Here is a 26,807-nt window from a genome sequence, read left to right as displayed (position 1 = left end):
GGGGACACTGGGGCCTGGGGGCGTGGGTTGCCGGGGTTGGGGGCCCTGGGCGTGCGGAGACAGGACACTAGCGGGCCTGAAGTTCAGGGCACTACGGGAGGTTCGTGGGTGATGCGGGGACAGGGCCCAGGGTGTGTGAGGCCAGGGCAGCACGTGCACCCCTTCGCGTGCGCTTGGCTCACGGAGCCCACCCTGCGCCCTTCCCTCTTTCCTCTGCCCCCGACCTGCGTAATCCCAGGTGCTCGGAGCTATATTATTCCTGACTACCCCAACCTCCCCCTAGCCCCACCTCCGCCATCACCACACTAGCCTCAAGCGGGCCCCTCCTGACCCCCATCCTAATGAGGATCTGGCAGGTACCTGCACGGTCCCACCTCTGCCCCTCACCGGAGGTCCCGGACAACCGGGGTGTGGTGCAGTAAGCTGTAATGCTACAATGTGGCCAGGTGTTGGAGGTGAGACTGCTCTCGGAAGTGTAGCTAACACTTTAGGGTCCTTTCCTGGTTCTGCACTCTATCATGCCATCATGGCTGCAGTTCATCTGGACCACGTTCTATAACCCACCTCGCTGGGATCCAGCAGGGCTCCCCCCAGTCCAGCGCCACGGGAGCAGCAAGTGCCTCCAGCCTGTTCCCCAGAGCTCCTGTGTAGAGGACGCCTAGAGTGCAGGGACTGCTGACCACTGGGTGAAATATCTGAGAACTAGGCCACCTCTCCCATCTCACCTCCCCCAGCCCAGCCCGTGTGTAACCCAGATCCCAGGGTTGCTGGCTATGTAAATCATCCAGCGGACCAGACCGATGACAATTCCACTACTCAAAGCTTATGTTTACAGCTACTGTACTTTCACCTGTTAACTCCCCCTCAAACCACAGGCAAATACCGATGACTAAAAACGTGTTTGCTGATTTTCCACATCAGAAGTAGAGCCCACACAAGAACTTATACAATTTTCCCATCTGAAGACACAGGACTGTGTCTTGTTCACCTCGGAATCCAAACACGAGTGTTTGGAGTACTACGCCCTTACAGTCCATGTTTTACCAGTCACCACACATGACCCATTTCTCCACGACTTACATGTTTGACTTCCTACTCGAACGTGATCCAACATCCAGCCCTCAAACCTTAAGTAACCCAACCAAGTCCTGTTTGCTAGCTAGAATTAAATGTACCACAATTTGTTTTGCAAACCCTTGGAAGAAGTACTGTTTGCAAATGTTCACGCTGTGAACACTGCCCTAGCTTGCACACACAGCTGTCTGCTCCAGTCAGCTTTGTAGCTGACTATCTGAAACCTTGGTGATTGAAACACCCATTTTAGTATTTCCCCCCAGGGTTTCCAGTTCCAGCAGGGCTCAGCAAGGTGGTTCTTCTGTTTGTGAATTAATATAGATGGCTGGGGTGCCTGGAAGGCTGCTTCAACTGGGGGTGGGGACCAGATGGCCTCCACACAGCCTCACACTGATAGCAAGCAGTCTCAGCTACTTGAACTTATTATGACCAGTTAGGGCTTCCAGGGTTCCAGGAGGCCATCATCAACGCTGAAGACTCTCTCTTTTTTGTTTTTTGTTAACTTTTTCATGGGAATTTGGTGCAGGTTTACAGAGCATATCATCAATGTCCCATTCAACAATTCATATATATTCTGCTTCAATTCACCCTCAATGTACCTTCACTTATCCCCCAGCCCCACCCCACATTTCCTGTTTCCATCCCTCCTGTCTTAGCCTTCTGAACTTTGTGCTGGGATAAATGCTGCCCTTTTGATCTTAAATGGTTGGTTTTTCTTTGTTTAAATTTTTTAAAAATCATTTTATTGGGGCTCATACAACTCCCATCACAATCCACACATACAACAACTGTGTAAATCACACTTATACATTCGTCACCTGTGGGGGGAGGTCAGATGCGCAGGCATTCCCCCACTGAGGGCAATCAGTTGCCAGACTGCTGTCTCATCCCACAGCAGGGCTGGGCCTGCTCCCTGCTGCTGGAGACAATAGACTACTACTCTCTGAAGCTTGGGACCATTAGCTTGGTTCCTGTAGGAGGGGTTTACACCCTACTGATAATGTTCCTATGGAGACCCAGAGACCACCCCCTAGACCACCCTCTCATTGCTGTGTAACCTATAGTGCAGCCCCTTCCTGTGACGTATGTCTCTACCTGTAATTAGTGGGCTGGCATGCCCCAAAAAGGTATATAGGCATGGGTCAGCAATATAGAGCGGCAGGACTTCTCTCTCTGACTCTGAGCTCCTTGCTGCTCACTCCCTGGTCACTCCCCTCTCCCTTGTTCCCTTCCCCTCCTTCCCTTCCCCCTCTCTCCAGGTGGACCACCAAGCTGGGCTGAGGTGAGCAATGTTGCTATGTAGCATGCCTGACTGTATTATTGTATTATCTCTCATGCTCTCGATGACTTTAATATAATACTTATGTATCACAACCGTACAATTGTGCATTACTGAACCCAGAAGTAGTATTACTGAACCAGTGAGTTCAATTAGCGGGTGGGGGCCGGCCCCTCACCCTCCCACAGTGCCACACATTTATTTAATACTACAGTCACCCTCATCATTCTCAAAACACTCGCTTTCCGCTTGGTGTTTAAAATTTTTTTTAACGGTTGGTTTTCCTAACACGGGAGCAAGTTCAGTTCAGACCTCAGTGATGTGACTAAGGGCTAGCCTCTTGACAGGGCCCTACCTGTCTCTACCTGAAGTATGTTTTGTGTGGGCTGACCTGTGTCATCTGACCTGAAAAACTGGTCTCTTTTATGATTTTGAGTTTTGTTTTCATCTTTCTCCCATTCCATCCAAGACCCCCCAAGGTGATCCTTCTCAGAGCACTTGGTGGTGGTAGCTGGCATGGCGGGGGCATGGCGGCTACCGTATATACTCATGTACAAACTCAGGTTTTTCCACACATTTTTAATGCAGTTTTTGTGATAAAATTAGGGGCCTGGGCTGATATTCGGGTCGGCCTTTACTCGAGTCTATACGGTGGTACTACAACTCTTAAGGCCTCTTCTGCAAAGCCCCAAGCTTCCTCCACCTTTTGCTGTCACACTAGGCCTGAGGTCACCCAGGTTTCAGGTGAGTGGAGTTAAACTCTTCCGAGGGAGGAAAAGCAAGGATTTCCTGCCATCTTTAAGCTACTTCATTGCTAGTTAGTTCTTTAGAGTAAATTGGCATTGCTAACTCAAGGGGATTGCTATTGTTGGGTGCTATTGATTGGGTTCTAACTCATAGGGACCCGTGCACAACTGTGTTAGTCTGGGTAGACTAGAGAAACAAATTCAGATACACTCAATATGTGTATAAGAAAGAACCACACCGAGGCAAAACACTAAAGGTGTGCAACAGAACAGCAAGGGGAGCAGAACAAGGAAGTCCCCAGGGAATACCAAAAATAGACTTTGGAGCCAGCGTGCGGCACCCCATCATTTTCCACTGGAAAACAGTCCTAAAGGCCAACAAACAGACCTTGAACTATTTTACATGCTTTTTTTTTGTCATTGGTTTGCTTTGTTGCTTTGTCTTTTTTTGTGCATATTATCTCTGCAGGTCTATCTAGATAAGATAGGCAGAAACAATCTAGAGGAGAAAACAACAGACCCAGGTTCCTGGGGGTCATGGGAGAGGGGGAAGTGGGGAAAGGAAGTGGGTGTTAACAAACCAAGGGACAAGGGAACAAGTGACCCAAAATCGATGGTGAGGAGGGTGTAGGAGGCCTGGTAGGGCTTGATCAAGGGCAATGTAACCGAGAGGAATTACTGAAACCGAAATGAAAGCTGAGCATGATAGTGGGACAAGAGGAAAGTAAAAGGAAATAGAGGAAAGAACTAGGAGGCTAAGGGCATTTATAGAGGTCTAAAGACAGGCATGTATATATGTAAATATATATGATGGGGAAATAGATCTATGTGCATATATTTATAGGTTTAGTGTGGGGAACAGAAGGATTTCTCTTAAGTTGTCTCCCCAAAATATATGCCAGATTTAGCTTGAGAATGATTGTTCACTAGGTGATCAGCAAAAGTAGGTCAGAGGTTATTCTCAACATCAGCCATCAAGAATGGATTGGGAGTCATTCTCACTGAGAGGTATCAGTTGTCTAGATCAAGTAGATACCACTGTTTATCCCACAACAAATAGGGCCCATTCTTTTCTGTTATTGTTCCCTTAAAGCAGTGCCCATAGGCAAGCCCAGGACCACTCTAAGATGACTAAGCTTAGGCTACTAGCTTGCCACACATGCCCCCCTATTCCCTCCTCTTACTATTGCACGTTCACCCCTAGGTCATCCCCCTCCTATTGCTTGTATTGCCTATGCTACAACCCCTCTCTATGACTTAGGTTATTGTCTGCTATCAGGCGACTTGCATGCCTCCCAGAATAGTAATTGTCTGTTTTATTGTATGAGACACCAGAATGATCAAACCTGTTCAAAAATGAAATGTATTGCCCCTTTCTGTGATATATGACTCTGTAATCAGATCCCCCTAAAGTGATATGATGCGTGGTTAGCAATAAATAATGAGGCTCCCTGGTTCTCGGGAGGGTGGCTGGAGAAGGTGGCTAAGGAGGACGAGGCAGCGGCTTCTTCTCTGACGGCTAAGCCCCCTCCACGAGGACCACCAAGCGGGGCTGAGGTGAGCAATGCTACCATGAATTGTGTCTGACTCCCTTACTTGACTCCATCCTTTAACTCTCATGCTCTCTATGACTTTACTGTAATCTCTACTTATTATCGCTGTACAATTGCACCTACTGAACCTGTGATGTTTTGTGGGGTTCCCTCTTCCCTTTAACCCAACAGTTTAGTATTAAGGTAGCAGATGGACATTGGGCCTCCACTCAAGTACTCCCTCAATGCAAGAATACTTTGTTCTATTAAACTGGCATTCCATGACGCCCACCTTCTAGACATGATCACTGAAGAGAAAGCGGGTGCATAAGCAAATGTGGTGAAGAAAGCTTATGGTGCCCAGCTATCAAAAGATAACATAAGGGGCCTTAAGGTTTGAAGATAAACAAGCGGCCATCTAGCTGAGAAGCAACAAAGGCCACAAGGAGGAAGCACACTAGCCTGTGTGATCACAAGATGTCAATGGGATCAGGTATCAAAGAACAAAAAATCCTATCATTGTGAATGAGGGGGAGTGCAGAGTGGGGACCCAAAGCCCATCTGTAGGCAACTGGACATCCCCTTACAGAAGGGTAGTGGGGAGGAGACGAGTCAGTCAGGGTGCAGTGTAGCAACGATGAAACATACAACTTTCCTCTAGTTCTTTAATGCTTCCTACTCCCTCACTATCATGATCCCAATTCTACCTTACAAATCTGGCTAGACCAGAGCATGTACATAGGTACAGATACGCACTGGAAACACAGGGAATCCAGGACAGATAAACCCTTCAGGACCAATAATGACAGTAGTGATACCAGGAGGGGGAGGGGAAGGTGGGGTAGAAAGGGGGAACCGATCACAAGAATCTACCCCCCTACCTGGGAGACAGACAACAGAAAAGTGGGTAAAGGGAGACATCAGACAGTGTGAGACATGACAAAATAATAATTTATAAATTATCAAGGGTTCGTGAGGGAGCGGGGGCAGGGAGGGAGGGGAAAAATGAGCTGATACCAAGGGCTCAAGTAGAGGGAAAATGTTTTGAGAAAGATGAAGGCAACAAACGTACAAATGTGCTTGACACAATGGTTGTGTGTATGGATTGTGTTGAGTTGTATGAGCCCCCAATAAAATTACTTTAAAAAAAACATAAATGACAAAATTCACCATCAAAAAAAGAGAAAGAACTTTATATACAAGAGCAATTGAATATTGAGGAAACATCCCAGCCCAGGCCAGATCAAGTCCATAAGTCTAATATTAGCCCATCTGTCCGATACTAATCTATAAAGACCTCTTTAGACTTATGCAACACATGCAATGATGCAGGAAGATCACAGGTCAGTGGGTGGGAAATCTTGTGGATCCAGTGGCGGTATAAGCATCTCAGTGCTGGCAGGATCTCTATGTGGCTCCTCCAGCTCAGAGCACTAGCGTAGTTCCATGTGTCTTGTCAGTAGAGCATCTCCCAGGGAGTGAGTCTTGAGTCTTGTCAGTAGAGTCTCCAAGTGAGTGAGCAGAGAGAGACACTGTCTCCTGTCTCCCTGGGGGGAAAACAGAAGTTCCCAGAATCCTCAAGAGAAGGGCATGCGCACACAAGAGGCCTCATAGGCTATGATACTAGACTCCACCCCTTCACTCTTAATCCTCTCGAGACCCAATTTGACACTTGATTTTGTAACTTTCACAACAACTGAGTAAAATACTGTCCAGTCCTGGTCAATCCTCACAATTACAATGTTTGAGGCCATTGTTGCAGCCACTATGTGTAACCAATCCTTCAAGGTCTCCTTCTTTCTGATGCTCCTCCATGCCAAGCATGATGGCCTCCTCCAGGGAGCACTCACTAGTCTCTCCTGACAACCCATCCACAGTATGCAAGACGAATTCTCAGCCATTGTTTCTAAAGAGTATTCTGGCTGTACTTCCAAAACAGATTTAGTCCTTTGAAAATCCAGAGCGTTTTCAGTTTTCTTCACCAAAACCATCACTCCGATGCCTCAATTCTTAAGTCTTCCATATTAATTGTGCAGCTCTTGAATGCATGTTAGGCAATTAATGACTTAGATAAAGTGCACTTGAGTCCAATCAAGGGACATCTTTAAAGAGCCCTTTCACAGCAAATTGGCCCAATGCAACACATCATTTGAGTTCTACTGCTTCCACGAGTGTTGACTGTGGATCCAAGTAAAATGAAATTCTTGACAACTTAAATATTCCATCAGTTATCATGATGTTATTCAGTTGTAGGATTTTTTGTTTATGTTGAGGTGTCCTCCACACTGAAGGCTGTAGTCTTTGATCTCCATCAGCAAGTGCTTCAAGTCCTTCTCACTTTCAGAAAGCAAAGTTGTGTCCTCCACACATCACAGGTTGTACATAAGCCTTCCTCCCTACCTGAGGCCATGTTTTACACATAGGACAGCCTTCAGGCTGTCACAGCTCAGTGTACAGACAGTCTAGTAAGAGGATACAACCATGACTGCAGGCCAATGGGTTTGTGTGTGGGGAGGTCAGATGCGCAGGCACTTCGCCCCCTGAGGGCGATCAGTTGCCTGGCTGCACTAGCCCTACTCCCTGCTGCTAGAGACAATGGGTAACCTCTCTCTGGAGCCTAAGGCCATTAGACAGGCTCCAGTAGGAGGAGTTTGCACCCTACTGATAATGGTTCCTATGGAGACCCAGAGACCACCCCCTAGACCACCCACTCATTGCTATGTAACCTATAGTGCAGCTCCTCCCTGTGTTGTATGTCTCTACCTGTAATTAGTGGGCTGGCATGCCCCCAAAAGGTATATAGGCATGGGTCAGCAATATAGAGCGTCGGATCTCTGACTCTGAGCTCCTTGCTGCTCACTCCCTGGTCACTCCCCTCTCCCTTGTTCCCTTCCCCTCCTTCCCTTCCCCCGCTCTCCACGTGGACCACCAAGCTGGGCTGAGGTGAGCAATGGTACCATGTAATATGCCTGACTGTATTATTGTATTATCTCTCATGCTCTCGATGACTCTAATATAATATTTATATATCTCAAACCATACAATTGTGCATTATTGAATCCGAGTAGTAGTAATAGTAGTAGCAGCGGGTGGGGGCTGGCCCTCCACCTCCCTCCTTCAGCGTCATATTTTAATTTAATACTACAGGTTTGTCTCTATTATGCCCTTTCTGGCCATGATCTTGTAACTCCTACAAATTAATTGGGTCACTCACTACCACTGCATTGATTTTGATTCATAACCACCCTACAGAAAGGAAGAGCAGACTTTGTGAGTTTCGGATGCTGTAAATCTTTATGGGAGAAGAAAGCTTCATCTTTCCCCAACAGAGCAGCTGGTGGGTTCAAACTGCAGACATTGTGATTAGTGGCCCGGTGTGTAACCCCCTATGTACCAAGGCATATAGTGTTACTGCCTGTTTGGGCTAGCTCATGCAGCCCTTTCCCCAGCCTGTTAAAAAGACGTTGGACTGTGCGGCCCCTTTCCCCTCGCCTTCCCTCCCCCCACTCTCAAGGCCAGAGCTGTACTGTGCAGCCTCTTCCCCGACATCCCAAGAAGCTGGTCCAGGAAGCCTCCCTTCTCCTTACCGGCAGCTCTCTTCACCTCATTTGCATATCTTCCTGACCCAAATCCTACAAATATCCCACCACCCCGCTGACAGGCGCGATTTCGCTGACCGAACACTAGGTCTTGGAACCGCCTGGGAGCTCAAGATGCTCTCGTCCCTTTCTCTGCTCTCCCTTCCCTCCTGGGAGCTCTTTCTCTCCTCTAATAAAGTCGCTCTTAACTTCACGTTCTCTGTCTCAATTCTACCTTCGTTCTGTGTCTCGGTTTTTACCTCTCACTACCCATACCTGTTACTACCACCACAAGACAAGCCCACTTGTCACCCACGTAGGCGGAGTACGCACGGCCCTACCCCTCTGCGGCTCGGCAAAGGAGGCTCCCGATGACGGTGCTAAGCGTTCAGTCCGCGCGGCTGACGCCAGCCAATCCCAGCGCACGCCGGCCGACGCCGGCCAATAGGGCCTTGGCGCGCGGGTGACGTACTAACCGCGCCGCGGGTCGCGCGCGGCGGAGGCGGGAAACTACGATGGCGGGTCGGCGCGGAGCGCTGATCGTTCTGGAAGGTGTAGACCGTGCCGGCAAAAGCACTCAGAGTCGCAAGCTGGTGGCCGCGCTGTGCGCTGCCGGCCACAGGGCGGAGCTGCTCCGTTTCCCGGGTGGGTGCCGCCCCGGGCCCTCGCTCTCCCGCGAATGGCGGGGAAGAGCCATTTGCGCCCGGCAGGCCCGGGACTGCCCTTGGGGGTCGCTGGGCGGACGGGGCGGGTCGTGCGGCGTGCCAGGCGCAGGCGGTCCCCATTTCCCCGGCTCCTGCTAGGAGGTTGAGCTGCGCAAGCGCGCTGTAATGCTGCTGCCAGCTCTCCCCAAGCGGCGGGGACCTGGGGCCTAGCTGAAGGCTAGGAACTTTTATCTGCAGTCACCTGGGACACAGGAGTCATGGCACCAGCATTCCCCATACTTAATTTGGAAGGGCAAGAGGACTAAATGTATGCCCCGTGGCATAAATCACGTTGAAACCCTGCTGCTTTGATTCTTCTGTGGGGCTGTAATTTGACGAGCAATAAACTACCCTGTCCCAGCGTAGAGACTCGTGGATACCTCTGCGAACCCTATCCTGGGTGCACTGATGAGTGATCCCAGATGGGGGGGGGGGGGGGGGGGGGGAGTATGGCGTAGCTTTAAAGTAGGGGCCTTGAACACAATTATACAATTATGAAAATGTAACCAGTGTTCAGATGCCAAGGGAAGTGTGGAAAATGGCGACTTGTGGATTGTGGATTCTGGTGGTCTGGCCAGTTCGTCCATGAATCAGAGGGATTCTTCTTTCTTATCGAAGCCCCCTGTATCTGAAGCGTCACCTGCCCAGTGTTTCTGAAAGCCGTTATTGTCTGATCCCCAAGTCCAGGAGATGTTGAAACCAAACAGTCCTGTGATGTAGACGGAAAACTTCATCGCACTTTGACTCGTGTGTGTTTCCCATTTCTTGTTAGAAAGATCAACAGAAATTGGCAAGCTTCTGAGCTCCTACTTGGAGAAGAAAAGCGAGGTGGAGGACCACTCGGTGCACCTGCTCTTCTCTGCGAACCGCTGGGAGCGAGTGTAAAGCCCCCTGCCCCCACCACCCTCATTGTCCCCAGTGTTCTAGTGTAAACACACACTCTTACATCCCCCCCAGGACCCCCCTCATGCTCAGTGGGCAACCCTGGGATTTATCGAATCAGCAGAGTAGTTCTGAGTTCTTTTTTTGCTGAAGGGTTGCTTCTTGCTAATACCACCTCCCACTGTGTGTGTCCCAAGATCTAGGTGGCCTTGGGGACACGTCAGCCGAGTGTCACCCAGTTCCTTGGTGGCTTTGGGCCCAGGGCCTCCCAGCACTGTTTCCCAGCTGGGTTTACCCTGTTGCAGCTTCACCCTCACCCTTCAGTCCCATCTTTTGTGCCTCCCCCCGCCCCCTTTCACCTCATCTCCCTGCCCTTTGCAGTCAGTGTAAGACCTCTGTTTCCCACCCTCCCCCCCACCCCCCGTGACCCCCCACAAGTTGGGGCTTTGCCTTCTTTGCCTGCCATGGTCTCCTGTCTGCCAGTCCAGGCAGGAACCTCACCCCCTGGCCTCCTGTCCCCCTATGCCCTTCATGAGTGAGTGCCCCATCTCCCCGCTCAGTGCCTTGTGCATGCTTTGCATCACCAGGGCACGGGCCTGTTTAGGGGGCCTTGCCAAGAGTGCCAAGCAGCTGGATGAGGGCCACAGCAGAGGCCACCCGTGCCTACTGCAGAACTCTCACCCCGCAGCCTGCCAGCCATGTTTGGATGTAGGATGCGGCGGGCCAGCTTGACACCAGCTCACTTTGCAGGCCTTTAATCAGAGACAAGTTGGACCAGGGCATCACCCTCGTCGTGGACCGGTACGCCTTCTCTGGGGTCGCCTTTACAGCAGCCAAAGAGGTGAGTGGGGCAGAGCCTGTAGCCCTGGGCAGCTCAAGCACTCCTGCAGTGGTCCATGTGTGCTGGACTGACTGCCAGTCTCCGCACTGCTGTCCCAGGCAGGGATTAGTGCCCCTCTTTCCTGCCACCGCTCCTGAGCGATGGTGGGACCAGGCATGGCTGTCCTTCATCAGAGAACTCTTGAGCATCAGACCCCAGCCCCAGGGTGTCTTGCCAGGAAGTGGGACCAGGGTGAGTGTTCCCACCCTTCTCTTTCGACTACAAACCCTTTGCACCCCATTTGCCTGCTCCTTCCATGGTCTGTGCTGCCATCTTGTTCTGTGTCACCGCAGTGGGAGCAGCTGGGCCCAGGCTTCACTGAAGTACAGTGATGCTAGATTCCCCCACCGTGTCCTGTGGTTGGAACCCTCCCATGACCACCCCACCCCCATGCAGCCAGCCTCTCCGACGTCCGTAGTCAGGACAGGGCACTGGCTGGGAGTCTCTGCTTGTCCTCGTGTGCAGGACTGGTAGCCTTTGTCTGTTAGTGCAGTGGACAGATACATGACCATGACAAAGGCCAGCACCCAGAGAGGCTGTGGGAGCAGGATGTCCACCTGACGGGAGCCATGTCCTCAGTGCTGGGGTGTGGTGGATAAGCTGGGCTGGGCTTCGTCTACATTTCCGTCAGAACTGGAGCCAACCTGGCAGGATCAGGAGCTTACATTTCAGGTTTCCATGAAAACACTAAATAAAAAAGTTTCCTCTTCGAAGAAGCCCACCACTCCCCCACACTATGCTGCCTCTACGCTGTGACTGACATCAAGCCCCCTTGGCCTCTGACATTGTCTCCGCCCACATGGCTCCCCTACCTCACCTCCTTCCGTGACCACTGGCTCTGCCCACAGAGCTTCTCCCTGGATTGGTGCAAGCAGCCAGACGTGGGCCTCCCCAGGCCGGACCTGGTGCTGTTTCTGCAGCTGCAGCTGGCTGAGGCCACACGGCGTGGTGGCTTTGGCCAGGAGCGATACGAGGACAGGGCCTTCCAGGAGCGAGCACTGGGCTGCTTCCAGCAGCTCATGCAGGACCCAAGCCTGGTCTGGAAGGTGAGGCCTCCTGCACCCTCCACGTCTAGACTGCCCCTGCCATGTGGGAACCAGACCTTAGGGTGCCTGTGGACTGTGTCCCGCCCACTGGGAGCCCCTTCTCCAGCCCTACCCATTCTTTTTTTTTTTTTTTGCCCCACCCATTCTAAGACACAGTGTAGAATCACCACCGCCTGCTGAGTACAGAGGCTACTGGGGGGTTTCCCCAGGGCATTCCCTGGGAAGTCCATGCCAGCACTAACACTCCACCTTCCCTGCGCAGACTGTCGACGCCTCCCGGAGCATCGAGGATGTGCACGAGGAGATCCGCGCCCTGACCGAGGAGGCCATCCATGCCGCTGCGCACCAGCCGCTGGGGGGGCTCTGGGTGTAGGTGCCTGGGCCATGGGGCGGAGGGACGTGGGGGAAGGGCGCCTGTGCACTGGCTCCCAGGCCCCCATTCCTCATGATGGTAAGAAGTGTTAGAAGCAGTCTGAGGCCAGGTCCCTGGTCACTGTCACACCCAACACTCTTGTTTTCCTAAGGCCCCACAGCTTGAGTGCCAGGGCCTTGCCCCTGCTGCTCTGTTGTGAACTGTCTGGAGCAAACCCTCCCGCATGGGTCCGGAAGACTGCGCCACCTTGGTGGGGGTGGAGAGGTCCAGACCAACCAGACAGATCTTGGCAAGCACCTTGAGCAGCACCTGGGCACTAGGGGTGAGTGGGTGGCCCCAGCCACACCCTGCGAGGGTGCCACTTGGGTCAGCATCGCCCATCTTGGGACCAGGTGACTGCCTGGGTTGTGACCCTGGAAGCTGCCCCACAGTCTCTGCTGGGACTCACCGGGTGCCCACATGGGCCTGGGCATTGCTGTAGGATGATGTGCAACTGCACCTGTGCCCGTGCCCGTAATAAAGTCTAATCTGGTGTGTGTTCTGCTTCCACTCCTGTACTGGGCTGCCACCTCAGGGCGGGAAGGGCGCCATGCAAGAATGCCGTTTCTGGCTTCTAGAAGGATGCTGTAGGTAGGGGCGAGCAGGGACCTGTGAGGTCAGGTGGGTGTGGCAGCAGTCTGCTCGAGAGCCGCACAGGGAAACAAACGCAAGGGCTGGGGGCCTGTGAATGTGTGGGGTTGGATGTGGCCCTGATGGGTGAGGGGCTGCAGGTAGAGGGGGTCAGTGCCCTGGCAGCAGACCCACTCACTGGGCCTGTGGAACCAGACCTGCTGGCCCTTCTGGAAGTGGACTAGGCAGTGTGGACAGGGGCCCAGGGCAGACTGACCTGAAGCCACACTTTCACTGGTCCCTACCTACGCAGCCCACACGTACAGGGTTTCTCCTTGCAGGTCTGGGAGTGGCCCACCTGTGGCCAGGATTATACTGTGGTCCTCACAATGAGTAGTTACAAACTGACTTCAGACACTGGGCACGGGAACAGGGTTGGGCTGCGTGGATCTTGCTTAGCCTGGTGGTGCAGAGGTTAGGAGGGTCACCCTCCCTGAGTCAGCCCACTCGGGGGCAGTGTCCAAGGGGGTTGCTGTCTTGCTCATTGGGTAATGACAGTTTGAAAGCCAAGGTGCCCTCAAGGAAAAGGCAGTGATTTAAGCCCCCAGCCCCACCTTGAGAGAAAGCCAAGGTGGCCGCAGAAGCCCTAAGGGTCACACACTCGAGTGGGTCCGTGCAGTGGTTGTTTCTTGTCCTCTTTCAATCCGGTACCCAGAGGTTAGCGGTTCACAGACACAGCTTACCACACTGGAGCTGAGCCACAAGGAAGCCAATGGTAAATCCCCAACAAAGTAGCGTGTGCCGCTGTGCTTGTGGAAGACGCCACCCAACTCGAAGCGTCATGGTAACAGTAAGAGTGACAGCCCTGACGGGAGCAAATTCAGTGCCTCCTGGGGACCCCCTACAACCACAGAATACACTGCGCAGGTGTGCTGCACCCGCACAATCAGAACGCCCTCAAGGGTGGGTCCCTTCTGACCGCAGCTGAAGAATGAAATAACGTCTCACCCTTTCTTCTCAGCGTTCTGGCTGGACTTCGCCCAGGACAGGCTGGTTCTGGCAGCCGATGGCACTTTGAATTTGTCAGCAACACCATAGTCTAAATGCATCAACTCTCCTCCTCCCTTACCGTCCTTCTCACAACCGTGAGGTCACTGATGACATTGCCTGGGGCAGGCCCTTCTTAGTCCTTGTCTTAGGCTCGTTTATCTTACAGAACTTTCATAGATGGGGAGAGAGGTCTATATCAGGGAAGTGGCTCAGAGAGTTGTAGAAGTGGCGAAGTTCCAAGTCTGGGTTAGACATTCGGCTGGAGGCTTGTAACTCCTGTAGCTGCAGGCGCTGATGAGCCCCCGGTTGGCAGAAAGCTGTAGAGACAAATGAGGGGCGGTGGCAGGCTGAGGATGACTCCCAGGATAGGCAAGGTAGCAGACTGCGCGCTCTAGTCCAAGGAGCTGGAGGTTGGAGGATGAATCAGACCCAGTGAAAAGCAAGCGGAAAGCTCCCTAGGTTGACTGGATCAGGGGTAATTGACTAGAAGTGTTGCATCTTGCCCCAATGTCACAAACGATTGGTTCATTGCAGGTCCCATAAAGGAGCACACTGAGCATGAAGAGCTGACTTCTTGGAAGAAGAGCGCAGCATCGGGATTGGAGGAAGGCTTATTAACAACTTGCACTATGCAGACGGCACAACCTTGCTTGGTGAAAGTGAGGGCTTGAAGCACTTGCTGGTGAAGTTCAACCTGCAGTGTGGATTACAACGCAATGTAAAGAAGACCAAAATCCTCACAACTGGACCAGTGGGTAATTGATAAATGGCGGAAAAGTTGAAGATTTTGTCATGCTTGCATCTACAATCAGTGCTTGTGGAAGCCGCAGTCAAGAGATCAAAAGCCATATTGCTGCAAAAGACCTTTTTAGAGTGTTGAAAAGCAAGGCTATTTCTCTGAGGACTAAGGTGCACTTGACCTAAGCCATGGTAATTTCCATCGCCTATTATGCATATGAAAGTTGGACACTGAATAAGGAAGACTAAAGAATCGGTGCATCTGAATTATGGTGTTGGAGGAGAATTGAAAGTACCATGGACTGCTAAAAGGACAGACTGATCTTTCTTGGAAGAAATATGCCAGAGTGTTCCTTAGAAGCAAGCAAGAATGGCAAGACTTTGTCTTATGTACTTTGGACATGGCGTCCCTGGAGAACATCACACTCGGTAAAGTCGAGGGGCAGCAGAAAAGAGGAAGGCCTTCAACGAGAGGGATGGACACCGTGGCTGCATCCATGGCTCAGGCATAGGAACAATTGTGAGGCTGGTACAGGACCAACCAGACTGTGTCTCATTCTGTTGTGCACGGGTCACTGTGGGTCCGAACGGCACCTAACAACATGCTACATCAAAGGGGACTACTAGTCCTAATGGCCAACCACCGAGAACCCTGGCCCAGCCAAGTTGACACAAACCTAACATCACAAACATCACAGTCCTGAAAATGACATCTTTGCTCATGAACACTCAAGAGAGCTCGCTCACTTGGCAGTGGTGGTGACAAGCACTACCGCTTGTCCGTCAGTGTGCCTTACTGTGGGATTAAGTCACTGGTTGTAGATTTGCCCAATGCGACTTGATTTCTTAGCTGCTATTTCTGTGGGCATTGATTATGGATCCAAGTAAAATTAAATCCTTGGCAACATCAATCTTTTGTCTGTTTATCATGTATATCCATTCAGTTGGGAGGACTTTAATTTCTTAAATTGTAATCTGTATTGAAGATGGTCTTTGATCCCTATCAGTAAAGACTTCCAGGCCTCTGTTTAGAGCAAACAAGTTTATGTCATTTGCATAACAGGTTGTTATGCAAATGTTAATCCTGCCTCCAATCCTGATGCCACATCCTTAATATATTCTGGTTTCTCAGATTACTTGCTCAGCATACAGATTGAATAAGCATGGTGAAAAGATACAACACCGACACACCCCTTCTTGAAGCCACGCAGCAGCTCCTTGTTTTCCTCACGATTGTATCCTGATCTGTGTCCAGGTTCCGCTTAAGCACAATGAGGTGTTCTGGAATTCACATTCTTTGCAATGTTATCTGTGGCTTGTTATGATCCATACAGTCAAATGCCTTGGCACACTCAATAAAACACAAGCATCTTGCTATTTCTGCTTTCGGCCAAGTCCCCTCTGATGTTGGCAATGACACCCTTGTGCCACGCTCTTCTTAGTACATCTGGGTTTCAGACAAGTCCTGGTCAACATGCTGCTGCAATTACTGCTGACTGCTCCTTAGCACAAACGGACTTGCCTGTGATATGGATGTTACTGTTTGATCGTTTCCACATTCTGGGAGCCCTGGTGGCTTAGTGGTTACTCAAGTTGGGCTGCTAACTGCAAGATCAGCAGTTTGAAACACCAGCAGCTCTATGGGAAAAAGATGAGGTTTTCTACTCCTGTAAAGCGTTAACATCTCTGAACCTCATAGGGACAATTCTATCCTGTCCTATTACAGGGTCACTGAGAGTCGGAATTGACTTGATGGCACGAGTTGGGAGTTTTTGTTTGGGTCACCTTTGGAATGGGCACAAATATGGATCTCTTGCAGTCAGTTGGCCAGGTAAGTGGTCTTCCCGTTTTCTCGGCAGATGAGTGCATGCTTCCAGCACTGCATGTTTGTTGAAATACTTTCAGTTGGTGTTCCGTCCGTTCCTAGAGCCTTTTTTGCAAATGCTTTCAGTGCAGCTTGGACTTCAACACCACTGGTTCTTGATCATGTGCTACCTCTTGAAATGGTTCACCAACCCATTCTCTGTGGTACGGCGAGTCTTCCACCTTTGATGCTCCTGCAGCCATTCACTATTTTGCCCATGGACTCCTTCAGTGTTGCAACTTGTGGCTCCGTTTTTGTCTTCATTTCTTTCAGTTTGACACATATGGACTGTGTTCTTCCTTTTGGGCTTCCTAACTCCAAGTCTTTGTACATTTCATTATAGTGCTTTTGTCTTAAGCTGCCTTTTGAGATTTCCGGTTCAGCTCCTTATTTTTTCCATTCACTTTAGCTAGCCTCTGCTCAAGAGCAAATGTCAGCCCTTTCTAGCGTCCATTTTGCTATTCGCTTTCTCCAAGTATGATGCTTTTGATGTCACCGCACAACTAGTCCAGTCTGGGATCGTTGGTAGTCAATGCATCAAATACGTTCTTGGGATGTTCTCCTGAGTTCGGCAGGGTGGCCAGCATTTTGTTCTGTGGGTAGGAGTACTGTGGTGTGGGAAACAAAGATTTCTCCCATGTCGTCTCCCCCAAATATGTTAGACTTAGGACATTGCTTGCAGCTAATGGTAAAAGGTACTTCCCTCCAGGCAGACTGCTGTATCAGTAAGCAGGGTGGGCCTGCTACCTGCTGCGGAGGACAATGTACTTCTCCTCCCTGAGGCTTGGTTCCTGTAGGTGGGGTTTAACCCTACTGATAATGGTTCTTATGTACGTCCAAAGTTAAGCTGCCACCCTGAATCTAGGATCGCCCATCTTGTCAGGTGCATACCCCCAATCCCTCTTCCTATTGTGTACATGCATACGCCCAATCCCTCCTCTTCCTATTGTGTGTACGCCCCTAGACCATCCCCTTCCACTACTGTACCTATAGTACAACCCCTTCCTGTGACGTATGTCTACCTGTAATTAGTGGGCTTGTACGCCCACAAAGGTATATAGGCCTGGGTTAGCAATTGAGAGCTCCTCCCTTGACCTCATCGGTTCCCCCTCTCCTCTCCCTTCCTTGCTCCCATTCCCTTTCCCCTTGTCCTCCTTCCCTTCCCCCTCTCCACATGGACCACCAAGCGGGGCTGAGGTGAGCATGCTACCATGAAATGTCTGACTCCATTATTTCAATCTCTCTCTTATCTCTCATGCTCTCAATGACTTTAATATAATATTTATATATCTCAACTGTACAACTGGGCTATTTAAACCCACGATTAGTGGTAGGGGGCTGGCAACCCCCACTACAACCACACTGTGGGTAGGAAACGATGCCATGGCACCTGACAACCTAATCAGTTATATTTGGCTCTAATATATTTGTTTTGTCCTCAACTTTAACCTGGACTCGTGTATAAACAATTGATGGCCTATTCCACTGTTGATCCCTAGCCTTGTTTGGGCTGATGATTCTCTTCCCACAGATGTAGTCAATCTGATTCCTGTGTTTGCCATCTGGTGAGGTCCACATGTATAGTAACCATTATATGTTGTTTGAAAAAGTTTTTGCAATGAAGAAATTTGGGGGATCCAGCCCCACAGTCGTATGGGTCCGCAGAGGCAGCGTGTGCAATTAAAGAAAATAAGGCAGGCAGACAAGCAAGGTACAGGGGCTCATCCCTGATGATGGGATAGGAGTAGGACAGAAAGCAAGTTTACTTAACAGCAAGCCTCCAGCAGGCACATGCCCAATAGGAACAGGCAGCGTCTTAACCTTGGAGGTCTCCTGAGTTCACCCTATGATAAGTATCAAAGTCCACTGCTCCTTGACACAATAATTTGACTGCTTTTAAAGACAAGTCTTCTCCAGTCGCACAAGGAATAGCCAGGTGCTTGTAGGAGACATCTTTATAGTAGACACCTTTTTCATGGAGGGCTATAGTGGGGTTGTCTTTCCATCTGGAGAATATGTATTTGACGTTCTCTCTATCCCAGAAAGGTGGAGATCTTCCTCTAACATGAGAGTCAGCCTCCCAAGCTCTGTGGTGTCAAGGGTAGATTTTAGGCCACATACACTCCCTTCCAGGTAGCTCCTCAGTTACACAAAGAAACTGTTGGTGTTGCAGACTCCTATCCGGCAGTTTTCAGTTTCCCTTCTATCACCAATACTGTACTTTCCAAACACTGATGCTGTATCTGTTTCCAACTCTTGCATTCTAGTCACCAGTAACTATTAGTGCAGCTGGATTACATGTTTGACCAATTTCAGGCTGGAGACTTGGTAGAATTCAATTTCCTCACCACTGGCTTTGTTGGTTGGTGCCTAAACTTGAGTGCTAGTATTAATTGGTCTTCCTTGTCGTCAGAGAGATAGCATCTTACCACAGACCCATTATACTTCAAAAGCTTGAAATGTTCTTTTTTAAAAATTAATGTATTGAAAAAGTTTATATTTAGCATTAGCCAGCTGGACTCAGATGATTCTTATTTTGTTGGCAACATCTCAAGAGCCATAGTCAGCAGCCAGTCGCACATATGCCTTCTCCTGATCAAGGTGTTGACCTTGGCTACATCAGTGTTATAGAGTTTCTTCAGTCTGATCTGGTGCTTGTTGGCCTTGACAGCCACAAAGAACACAGTGTTACCTGCGTCTTCTGCGTGGCAGACTCCATGGTCAGGGGGAACGTGATGCTGGCGTGATGGTACAGCTTGTTTCTCCTGGGGGAGGCGCTCTTCACAGGGTACTTGGGCTGCCTTTTTAGTCTCAGGACACTCTTTTGTGTGTGTGTGTGGCTGTGGAAGCCTTTCAGCACCGCTTTCCAAAGCCTTGCTTTGGCTTCCGTTTTGGGAGGGACAGGGGCTTCCTTCTTTGCCTTCAGTGCCATCCTCGTGAAAATCTCAGTGTTCTTTTTTTACAACAAAAGTGACATCGTTCCTCTTGAACCTGTCATTCCTAGCACAGTAAGCCACCATGGTCCAATTCCAAATAGCAATACCAGTCCATTTTAGCTTAGTTGTGCCAAGGATCTTGATCTTCATATACTGCCTTTCAGTTTTGGTGAGTTTCCATTTTCCCAGATCCACACCTCAGAGACCCCATGTCCTGAGTGTGAGTGTGTTATGTGCAGCTGTCTGTGCTCATGTTGACCTGGGCCCTATTGGCAAATCAAAGTCCCCAAAGCTGTACTCCATTCATGCCACCAAGGTCAACCATACTTCGAGGGCGTCTTCTAAGTGCCTTCCAAGCGGAGGGGTCGGCCCATCACCCGGTGCTCGGGCAGTGTTCTGCTGCCGGGGGCAAGGTTTTCAGGGTGAACCATCTATTTATCCCTTCCAGCTCATCGGTCTTCTTGTGGAGGCGCCGCTGGAACCTGTCTACCCCAATAACACTTGAAATGCTGATGGCACAGCTCCCGGCTTCACAGTTATGAAGAGGCCACCAGAGGTGAGATACACTGACAGAGGAGTAGGAGCCAGAGTATTATTAGATGGCTCAGAAACTAGCGTTTTGGGTTGTTTTTTTTAGCCTTGGCAACACATCGGTGCCTGTAAGCTGCACCTACAGAAAACACTTTGGTTGTTAGATGAAACAGGGGTCTTTCCATAAGAACCAGTTTCTGCCGCAGCGTTACATTTTCCCACACCCCTCTGTAATCCCTCTGCCCTCCCAAGGGAACAAGTGTGCACAATGGGAGTGGACCCTCCAGGGTTCACTTGTTCCGGTGGCCACAGAAGCCACTTTGGAGAGGTTTCTATTGGGGCTCGGCCAACACAGGTTTCACTCACGACAGTTAGTTTGTGTCCACAGGCACTCAGAGGACATGAGGGTGGTGACACGCCCCAAGTAGTCCAGCATGCCACATGTCCTGCAACCTGGTCACCCTGCAAGTACAGGCCCATCGCTCCCTCCCAGTGTTCCAACGCCAGATCACCCTGGGGCTGGGCACAAGGTCTGTCCAGCCAGTGGACAGTGGCCAGCCGCCAGCCAGGGACTCCTGACCCACGCATGCTGGGTACACACACATACGTACACACGCCTGCTCACGCACGGCAGTCGCCCAGCTGTCCCAGGGCTCCACAGGCCCATGAAAGGCCCAGCTTGATGTGCCGTGCAATCCCATCCTTCCTGTCCGGGGACAATGATGACACAGAGACGGGGCTACTCAAACAGGTTGTTATTTGCCGCTTAGACTGCACACTATACTACTCAGAACGGACACCCTCCTCCTCAGGAAGCCTTTGCAGAGAACCAGCTGCACGCAACCTGCCCCCTGCCCATGCCTCTCTCTGGACACAGAAATGCCAAGCAGGGAGGTAATGGAAGTGGCCCCCGCACACACCGTGGCCACGTTGTCTGTGGCCAGGATGAGGAAAGGGGACGGGGTGTCGCCTGCCCACCATGGGTGGGGTGGCCCACCAAGTTCTCTCACAAGCGATGCTTCCTGCAGGACAAGAGGGGTGGGCTGTAACAGGGCTCCTCTGCGAGGGGCCGCCCACCTCCCCAGCTCAGGGTGGCCAGCTCAAGGCAGGCTGGAGGGTACTGGGGCTGAGGGTCAGTGGCAAGGCTGGCAGCGCACAGAGGTGGTGGCTGGGTGGCGTTCCCGTCTGTCAGTCAGCTGACCTGCCTGCCTCTTACCCTGCAGCTGGGCCACTTTCAGCTTTGGCCCCAGACCAATGGGACCTTCGGCAACCAGGAGGGAGGTGCCAAGCATACCGGTCACCCAGGAGCTGACATCCTGCTGGGGTGCCCCCCAACCCAGAGGCAAGACTCACATCCTTTCAGCTTTGCTGCTGTGTTCCCCCGTCTTCTCCCCAAGGCCCGTGGTCCTGCTGAGGTAGCCCTTGGTGACAGCGCAGGGGCGGCTTCAAGCAGTGGGGATGCTGTGCCCCTCGCCTTGCTGCCTCAGCTCTCGGGCGCCTTGCGCTTGGGTCCCGTCAACACGACTCCGTGTCTGTGAGAAGCTGCAAACGGGACTTTAATTCCGGAAGAACCACAGGGTGAGGCGCCAGCAAGAAGCGGAGAAAGATGGTGGGCGAACGCGGGGCTGGCAGTGTTGGGAAGAAGCTTCCGGAAGCATGGAGACCTGCTCTGTCCCTGATGGGCTCCTTTCTCGGCCACCCCCAGGGGACGGTGGATAGCCCAGGAGGCTCTGGCTGACCGGCCCTGACTCCGAGGGCAGGCCCGGCTGCAGTCCCTGCCAAGCAGGCAGGCTGGGATGGATGAGCTATGGGTGCCAGACACCGAGGGCCAGCAGAGTCTGCCTCAGAGGGACAATATTTCAAAGTCTTCGTCTTCCGAGTCAAAGAGCCTTTCCAGCGGCTCCACATCAGAAGAATCTACAGGGGAAGGGAGAGGACACCAGCTCAGCAGCGGCTCTGCCAGACAATGCAGGACGGGCTGACCTGGAGCCCTGCACCCCAGGGAGTGTTGGGAGGGACAAGTAGGAACCCCCAGGTTGGGCAAAATCAAGACAGTGGGACACAGCCAGGGCAGCTGGGGGCACTAGCACAGCCAGAGAACTTGTCCCAGGATCCACTCACTTACCCAGGGAGAGGTTCAGGACGTCCGGGCAGGCCAGGTGGGAGGGCTGCTGCTCCACCAACTCGAACATGGGCAGGGTGCCCGGGAGCAACGACAGCTGTGGGAGGAGGCAGCGGTGACCACAGCCCAGGGAGCCCCCCACCCCCCCAAGGAGGATGGTGCCCCCGCTGCAGACAGAGAATGGTGCCCCCAAGTACAGACAGTCCCCCTCACCTTTTTGACTTGCTGGCACCAATCATCAAAGTCTTCCTCCGTCTTGCAGAAAAAGCCCTGGAAGGAAAATGCCCCTGTGGTTGGAAGCAGGGCCAGTCTCCTTCCTGTGTGACCCTGTGCTCTCCCCCACCCCAGCCCACCCAGCAATGCCTAGGCTCCCCTCCCCATAGGCAGCCAAGATGGCTTGGTTCTGCAGACCGACACGTCAGTCACACGCAGGCTCGCTGGCTGTGGGGCACGTGTCCCGGAGCAGCTCTGGGGGCAGCCAGCCTACCACAGCGATGGACGGGTCGAGCTCGGTGATGCCCATGCGGCAGGGCGGATGCGGGCAGTGAAAGCTTTCATCAGGGATGCTGTAGGTGCCCGTGAGCTCCACAGCTGGCTGTGTTGTGTGCGGGTCCAGGTAGATCAGTTCCTCCCCTGCAGGGGTCAATGGTCAGGATCAGGCAGCTGAGCCCACCCCAAATGGGCTGCAGGGAAAGTGCCGGGGAGTGGGGCTCACCCACATAGCCGATGAAGTAGTGTGCGCTGTTGGGTTTGCCACCGATCACACCCAGAGACTGGGGCATCCGGAAGCAGTGCTGCAAGGACAAGGGCGCTGAGGGCTGGGCTCCCCAGGAGCAGGAGGACCCCCAGCTTGAGGGCAACCTTGGGGGCACACGGGGTGGGGGTGATGGACAGAACCACTTCAATTTCAGTTGCAAACAAGCTAAGCTCAGAGATGACTGGTGTTCTGCAGGGGAGGGTCATCTGGGGCAGAGACTCGGGCCTCAGCGGGAGCCACGCACAGCAGGATGAGCACCCCACCCCCACCAACACTGGAGCGGGGGCGCCCACCTTGAGCGTGCCCACATAGGCCTCATTGATGTCGCTGAGCCCCAGGCGCAGAGGGATGAGCAGCACCAGGGGCCTCCAGGGGGCCGCTGTGGCCGGGAACCCATTGCAGTGCCGACTGGAAGGCTCAGGAGTAGCCACGGCCCCTGTGCTCACGGGCCCACTCCGGCACAGCCGCCCTGGGAGAAAGGCACCCGTGGTGAGTCTGAGAAGGGCCGCCCCATGGAGGGGAGCCACCCCGGCTGTCACGCAGGCCTGCGGCCAGAAGCATTCATAGCAGCCTGAGGCCCAGGTCCTCTCCCAGGCAGGGGCCACTTACGGATCTCCTCCATGACCACGGTGTTGTCCATTGCTATGTGGACAGCCAGGGAGCTCCAGGTGTCGAACACGGCCAGCTTCCTGTGTGGAACCACAGCGAGCAGGGTCATCGTGGGCCACGGCTGCAGGGTGGGGGAGGGCAGTTCCAGAGGCAATGTGTGTGGGCACTGGGGGAGCAGGCTGCCTGAGCATGGTCAGCCCTCAGCCACGAAGAGGAGGTGCAGCAGAGGGCGGGTCAGCCCAGAGCCTCGCTGAGTCAAATCCAGGGAGGCCCAGGATGGCAGCAGGACAGGGAGGGAGGGAGCAGAGGTCCGACAACCATTACAGCCACAGAACTAGGGGCAACGCAGAGCAGCGCAATCCCCCAGGGAGAGCGAGGGCGTGTGTGGGAGCCCAGTGGGTAGCGCAGGATTGACCAAGCCCGACTTCCCTCATGGCCGAGGGACCTGCCCATAGACAGGACAGACCCCATACAGGCAGGACGGGATTCCCGCAGTCCTGCCTCCAGCATGTCTGGAGTGGCTGGGCACCTACTTGAGGACCTGGGCGACGGTGTTGGGGCCGTACCACTGGCCAATAGACTTGCCCTCGCCGACTCCCATTTGCGCTGTAGAGAGAGGGGGCAGGCAGGTCAGAGCCTCTTTGCAGCAGGAGACAAAGGAGAGAGAAGTGCCCAGGTGTGGGGTCACTTGGGGTGAGGGAGGGGCTGCTTCTACTCCCTCTGGAGATGAAGGGAAGGATCCCTAGTGGTGCAGTGGGTGACTCACTAGGCTGCTAACCACAAGGTCAGCAGTTGGAAGCCACTAGGTCCTCCACAGGATAAAGACGAGCCTTTCTACTCTTGTAAAGAGTCGCGGTCTGGGGGACCCACAGGGGCAGCTCAACCAGTCTCACCGGGGTGGCTGTCAGTGAGCAGCCCCTTAAGGGCCGCAGATTGGGGTTTCGCGGTGCCAGGTGAGCAGGGCCCGCACCTATCTGGTGGATGGAATAGTAGCTGTCCTTCCTGTCGATGAAGGCATGGAGGACGTTGAAGTAGCTGTCAGGCTGCCTCCGGCGCCGGGCCCACCTCCAGTCTGCGGGACAGGCGAGGTCATCACGCTCACAGACTCCCTGGGCACCAGGTACCCACAGGCCACCCTTCACTACACTGGCCTTGGCCAGCAGTAGGCTCAGCAATGCTCTGCACCCTCCCTTCACCTGCCCCACGTTCACCTCTGCCCAGGTGCCGGCACAGCAGGGCCTGGGCGAAGATCATCTGGCCACAGCGAAGCATGCAGCCCCAACCTGTGTCCGATGTGGGGCCGGTCCCTCCTGCATGGGAACAAGGGACAATCATCGTCAGCCAGCCAACAGCGGCCACGATGCCCAAAGGGATGGCAGTCATAGCTAGAAAATTTGTTGGCACCACGAACACCTGCCATACCATGGCCCTGACCGACCCGGGACCCACAGCAGGGACCACTGGCATGCCACTGTGCTGCTCCAACAGAGGGACCAATCTAGGCTGCCACCTGCATGCAAAGGGCTGGGGGGAGGTGTCACAGGGTAAAGGGGCCCCCCAGCTCTTGCCTGAGGGCCCTTACCAATGGCCGGGAAGTTCTTTCTGTAGGTAAACCACAGTCTCGAGGCCACGTCAGACAAGAGCTCATCCTTCTCTGCAGGGTTTTAAAACGAAACACAGTACGTGTGTGCGTGCGCGCACACACACATGCACAGTTATCCCGGTGAGAGTAGTCCCTGAACTGAGAGCCAGCTTCTGTCCAACCCCATGGACACACTGGCCGCTCTGATCTGCAAGGTTTTCAGGAGCACATTTCCAAAAAGGGCTCTGGAGGTACAGTGGCTTGCAGCTACAAGGTTGGTGGTTCAAACCCACCAGCTGCTCCTTGGGAGCAGAAAGAGGAGGCTCTCTACCCCCATCAGGAGTCATAGTCTCGGAGACCACAGGAAGAGTTTCACCCTGTCCTACGGGTCGTCCAGCTCGAACATGGACTTGATGGCAGGGAGGTACGTTTTGAGACTGTGAGGTCTTCACAGCCGTCTCCCTAATCTTAGATGGGAAGCGTCCCTGACATGTGTCCACCATCCCAGCAACACACAAGCCTTCCCAACACATGGGCGGGGAGGCGTGCATGCAGTGCACTGCCTGGGTCATCTGCCTGAAGTAGAGCCCTGTGGAAGGAGCCCTGGCCCAGGTGGTGGCCCATCCCTGCAGGGCGGTGGTGGTCAGCTCATGGCAGAGCCAGTACCTGTGAAAACGCTGTACTTTTGGCCCAGGATCCACACAGGCTCTGAGGTCTCAGGGAAGTCTTCAAACTCAGCGAACCTGAGCGTGTCGTAGGTCAGAGTCGCTGTGAAACACAGACCGAAGGCGACATGAGTCCCAGGAAGCAAGCCCTTTGCAGGCGCCCCCTCCCCCAGCACCAGCCTGGAACCCAGGGAATGAACAGAAACCCCACAGCAGCTCTTGTTTCAGGTTTAACCTTCAGTTCCCAAAGGGCAGAGAAAACCACACTGCACTGACAGCTGTTGAGCTGAAACAGTGGTTTCAGCCACCTGGGGAGCCCCCTGCCCTGACCGGTGTGGCCCACCAGTGCTGATGAGGTGACACAAAGGGCAGCCCCGCTTCAGTGCAACCCCTCCTTCCTGTGGGACTTCCCCCACTCTGGGACCATTGGGGGGCCAGGAGGACTAGTGGCCCCTCCTGGTTTGCATCACTGGAGGATGGGAGAGGCCATTCACCCACAAGGCGGCCACGTAGTGGCCAGGCCATCAGGGCGTAGGCCTCTGCCCTCCGCGTACCCATGGTGCCAACTTCACAGATGCTGGCAAAGAATCAGTTTCTGGACGCCCCTGCTGGCTTTATGTCTGACAACAGCGCCCCCATGTGGTAAAAACTACAGGTCGGCCATCATGCTAGACCTGGCAGCACTGTCTGGTGACTGCCCCAGAAAGGCCCCGGCCTCAGAATCCCGGCTGAGGCCTCCTGAGTGGGAACCAGTATGGGAAGGAGTACAGGAGAGGGGCAGGGTTGGGGGGTGGGGGCAACGCTCCCCAAGTGGCCTGCCTTCCACCTGAAACCTTCAGATCCAGAGGGCCCTGCTGTTCTGTCCCTGCCCTGCCCATCATCACTCATGCTGTGGGTGCCCCTTCCCACAGGCCCCTTTCTTGGTAAGGGCACCTGTGGGTCGAGCACAGGCCGAACCTCCCAAGCAGTGAGAGCAGGTGTGCTTTTAGCACAGAGTGGTGCCAAGCTGCAGGCTGTCCACAACCTGCTTCCCACTGCTGGAGGCCCCACCATGGGAGAGCAACAAGAGGTGCTGGAGGACGCTGACGTGCCCCAGGGTGTGAGCCCTGTCAGTTTCAAGGCAGGCAGTGACCGTCGGTTATTAGTCTTTTACAGGCAAAGACGCCGCTGAGGACTCGTCCCAGGGGCCCAGCTGTCTGGCTAATGGCATCCGGCAGTGATGGCCTCCCTGGGTGGAGTGGACCCCCCCC

At 53.1% G+C, this 26,807-nt stretch overlaps 3 protein-coding genes across 6 annotated transcripts in view; 1 reads left to right on the top strand and 2 right to left on the bottom strand.

The window, feature by feature from the left end:
* The window catches only part of ING5 (inhibitor of growth family member 5), a 16,512-nt gene extending 9,471 nt beyond the window's left edge, over nt 1-7,041 (bottom strand). Inside the window, exon 1 of the mRNA XM_004701893.2 lies at nt 7,032-7,041. Within this exon, the coding sequence (XP_004701950.1) occupies nt 7,032-7,041 (10 nt within the window). The remainder of the gene's footprint in view (nt 1-7,031) is intronic.
* Nucleotides 7,042-8,718: 1,677 nt separating this feature from the next.
* DTYMK (deoxythymidylate kinase) lies at nt 8,719-14,411 on the top strand. Of its 4 annotated transcripts, none has more exons than XR_006680550.1 (6): nt 8,719-8,854; nt 9,686-9,794; nt 10,546-10,636; nt 11,524-11,721; nt 11,984-12,172; nt 14,288-14,411. XR_006680550.1 is itself a non-coding variant. In XM_045295126.1 (6 exons), the coding sequence occupies exons 1-6, from the start codon at nt 8,725-8,727 to the stop codon at nt 14,307-14,309; spliced, it is 657 nt and encodes a 218-aa protein (XP_045151061.1). In that variant the 5' UTR covers nt 8,719-8,724; the 3' UTR covers nt 14,310-14,411. The 4 variants fall into 4 exon arrangements, 2 of the variants coding, with proteins under 2 accessions (XP_045151061.1, XP_004701949.1); XR_006680549.1 differs by having other exon boundaries at nt 11,984-12,416; XM_045295126.1 differs by having other exon boundaries at nt 11,984-12,090.
* Nucleotides 14,412-20,562: 6,151 nt separating this feature from the next.
* Nucleotides 20,563-26,807, bottom strand: part of ATG4B (autophagy related 4B cysteine peptidase) — a 7,858-nt gene continuing 1,613 nt past the window's right edge. The window contains exons 2-13 of the mRNA XM_004701701.2: nt 25,559-25,660; nt 24,893-24,964; nt 24,522-24,620; nt 24,281-24,382; nt 23,844-23,916; nt 23,311-23,390; nt 22,995-23,170; nt 22,660-22,738; nt 22,432-22,577; nt 22,158-22,214; nt 21,948-22,041; nt 20,563-21,739 (exon numbers count right to left, since the gene is read on the bottom strand). Coding sequence (XP_004701758.2) covers nt 21,666-21,739; nt 21,948-22,041; nt 22,158-22,214; nt 22,432-22,577; nt 22,660-22,738; nt 22,995-23,170; nt 23,311-23,390; nt 23,844-23,916; nt 24,281-24,382; nt 24,522-24,620; nt 24,893-24,964; nt 25,559-25,660 — 1,154 coding nt within the window. The 3' untranslated portion in view covers nt 20,563-21,665. The remainder of the gene's footprint in view (nt 21,740-21,947; nt 22,042-22,157; nt 22,215-22,431; nt 22,578-22,659; nt 22,739-22,994; nt 23,171-23,310; nt 23,391-23,843; nt 23,917-24,280; nt 24,383-24,521; nt 24,621-24,892; nt 24,965-25,558; nt 25,661-26,807) is intronic.

The sequence above is a fragment of the Echinops telfairi genome, unplaced genomic scaffold (assembly GCF_000313985.2).
Source record: "Echinops telfairi isolate 266 unplaced genomic scaffold, ASM31398v2 ScPeMD7_3;HRSCAF=10, whole genome shotgun sequence".
Lineage (NCBI taxonomy): Eukaryota > Metazoa > Chordata > Mammalia > Afrosoricida > Tenrecidae > Echinops > Echinops telfairi.
Note: the sequence above shows the minus strand (reverse complement) of the source record. Positions and strands in the feature narration are given on the sequence as shown.

What these genes read in the sequence shown, in the direction of transcription:
- DTYMK (XM_045295126.1), top strand. Translation starts at nt 8,725, where the DNA reads ATGGCGGGTCGGCGCGGAGCGCTGATCGTTCTGGAAGGTGTAGACCGT. An exon ending in GGAGCTGCTCCGTTTCCCGG is followed by an intron (nt 8,855 to 9,685) that starts GTGGGTGCCGCC and finishes ATTTCTTGTTAG; the next exon opens with AAAGATCAACAGAAATTGGC. An exon ending in CCTTTACAGCAGCCAAAGAG is followed by an intron (nt 10,637 to 11,523) that starts GTGAGTGGGGCA and finishes CTCTGCCCACAG; the next exon opens with AGCTTCTCCCTGGATTGGTG.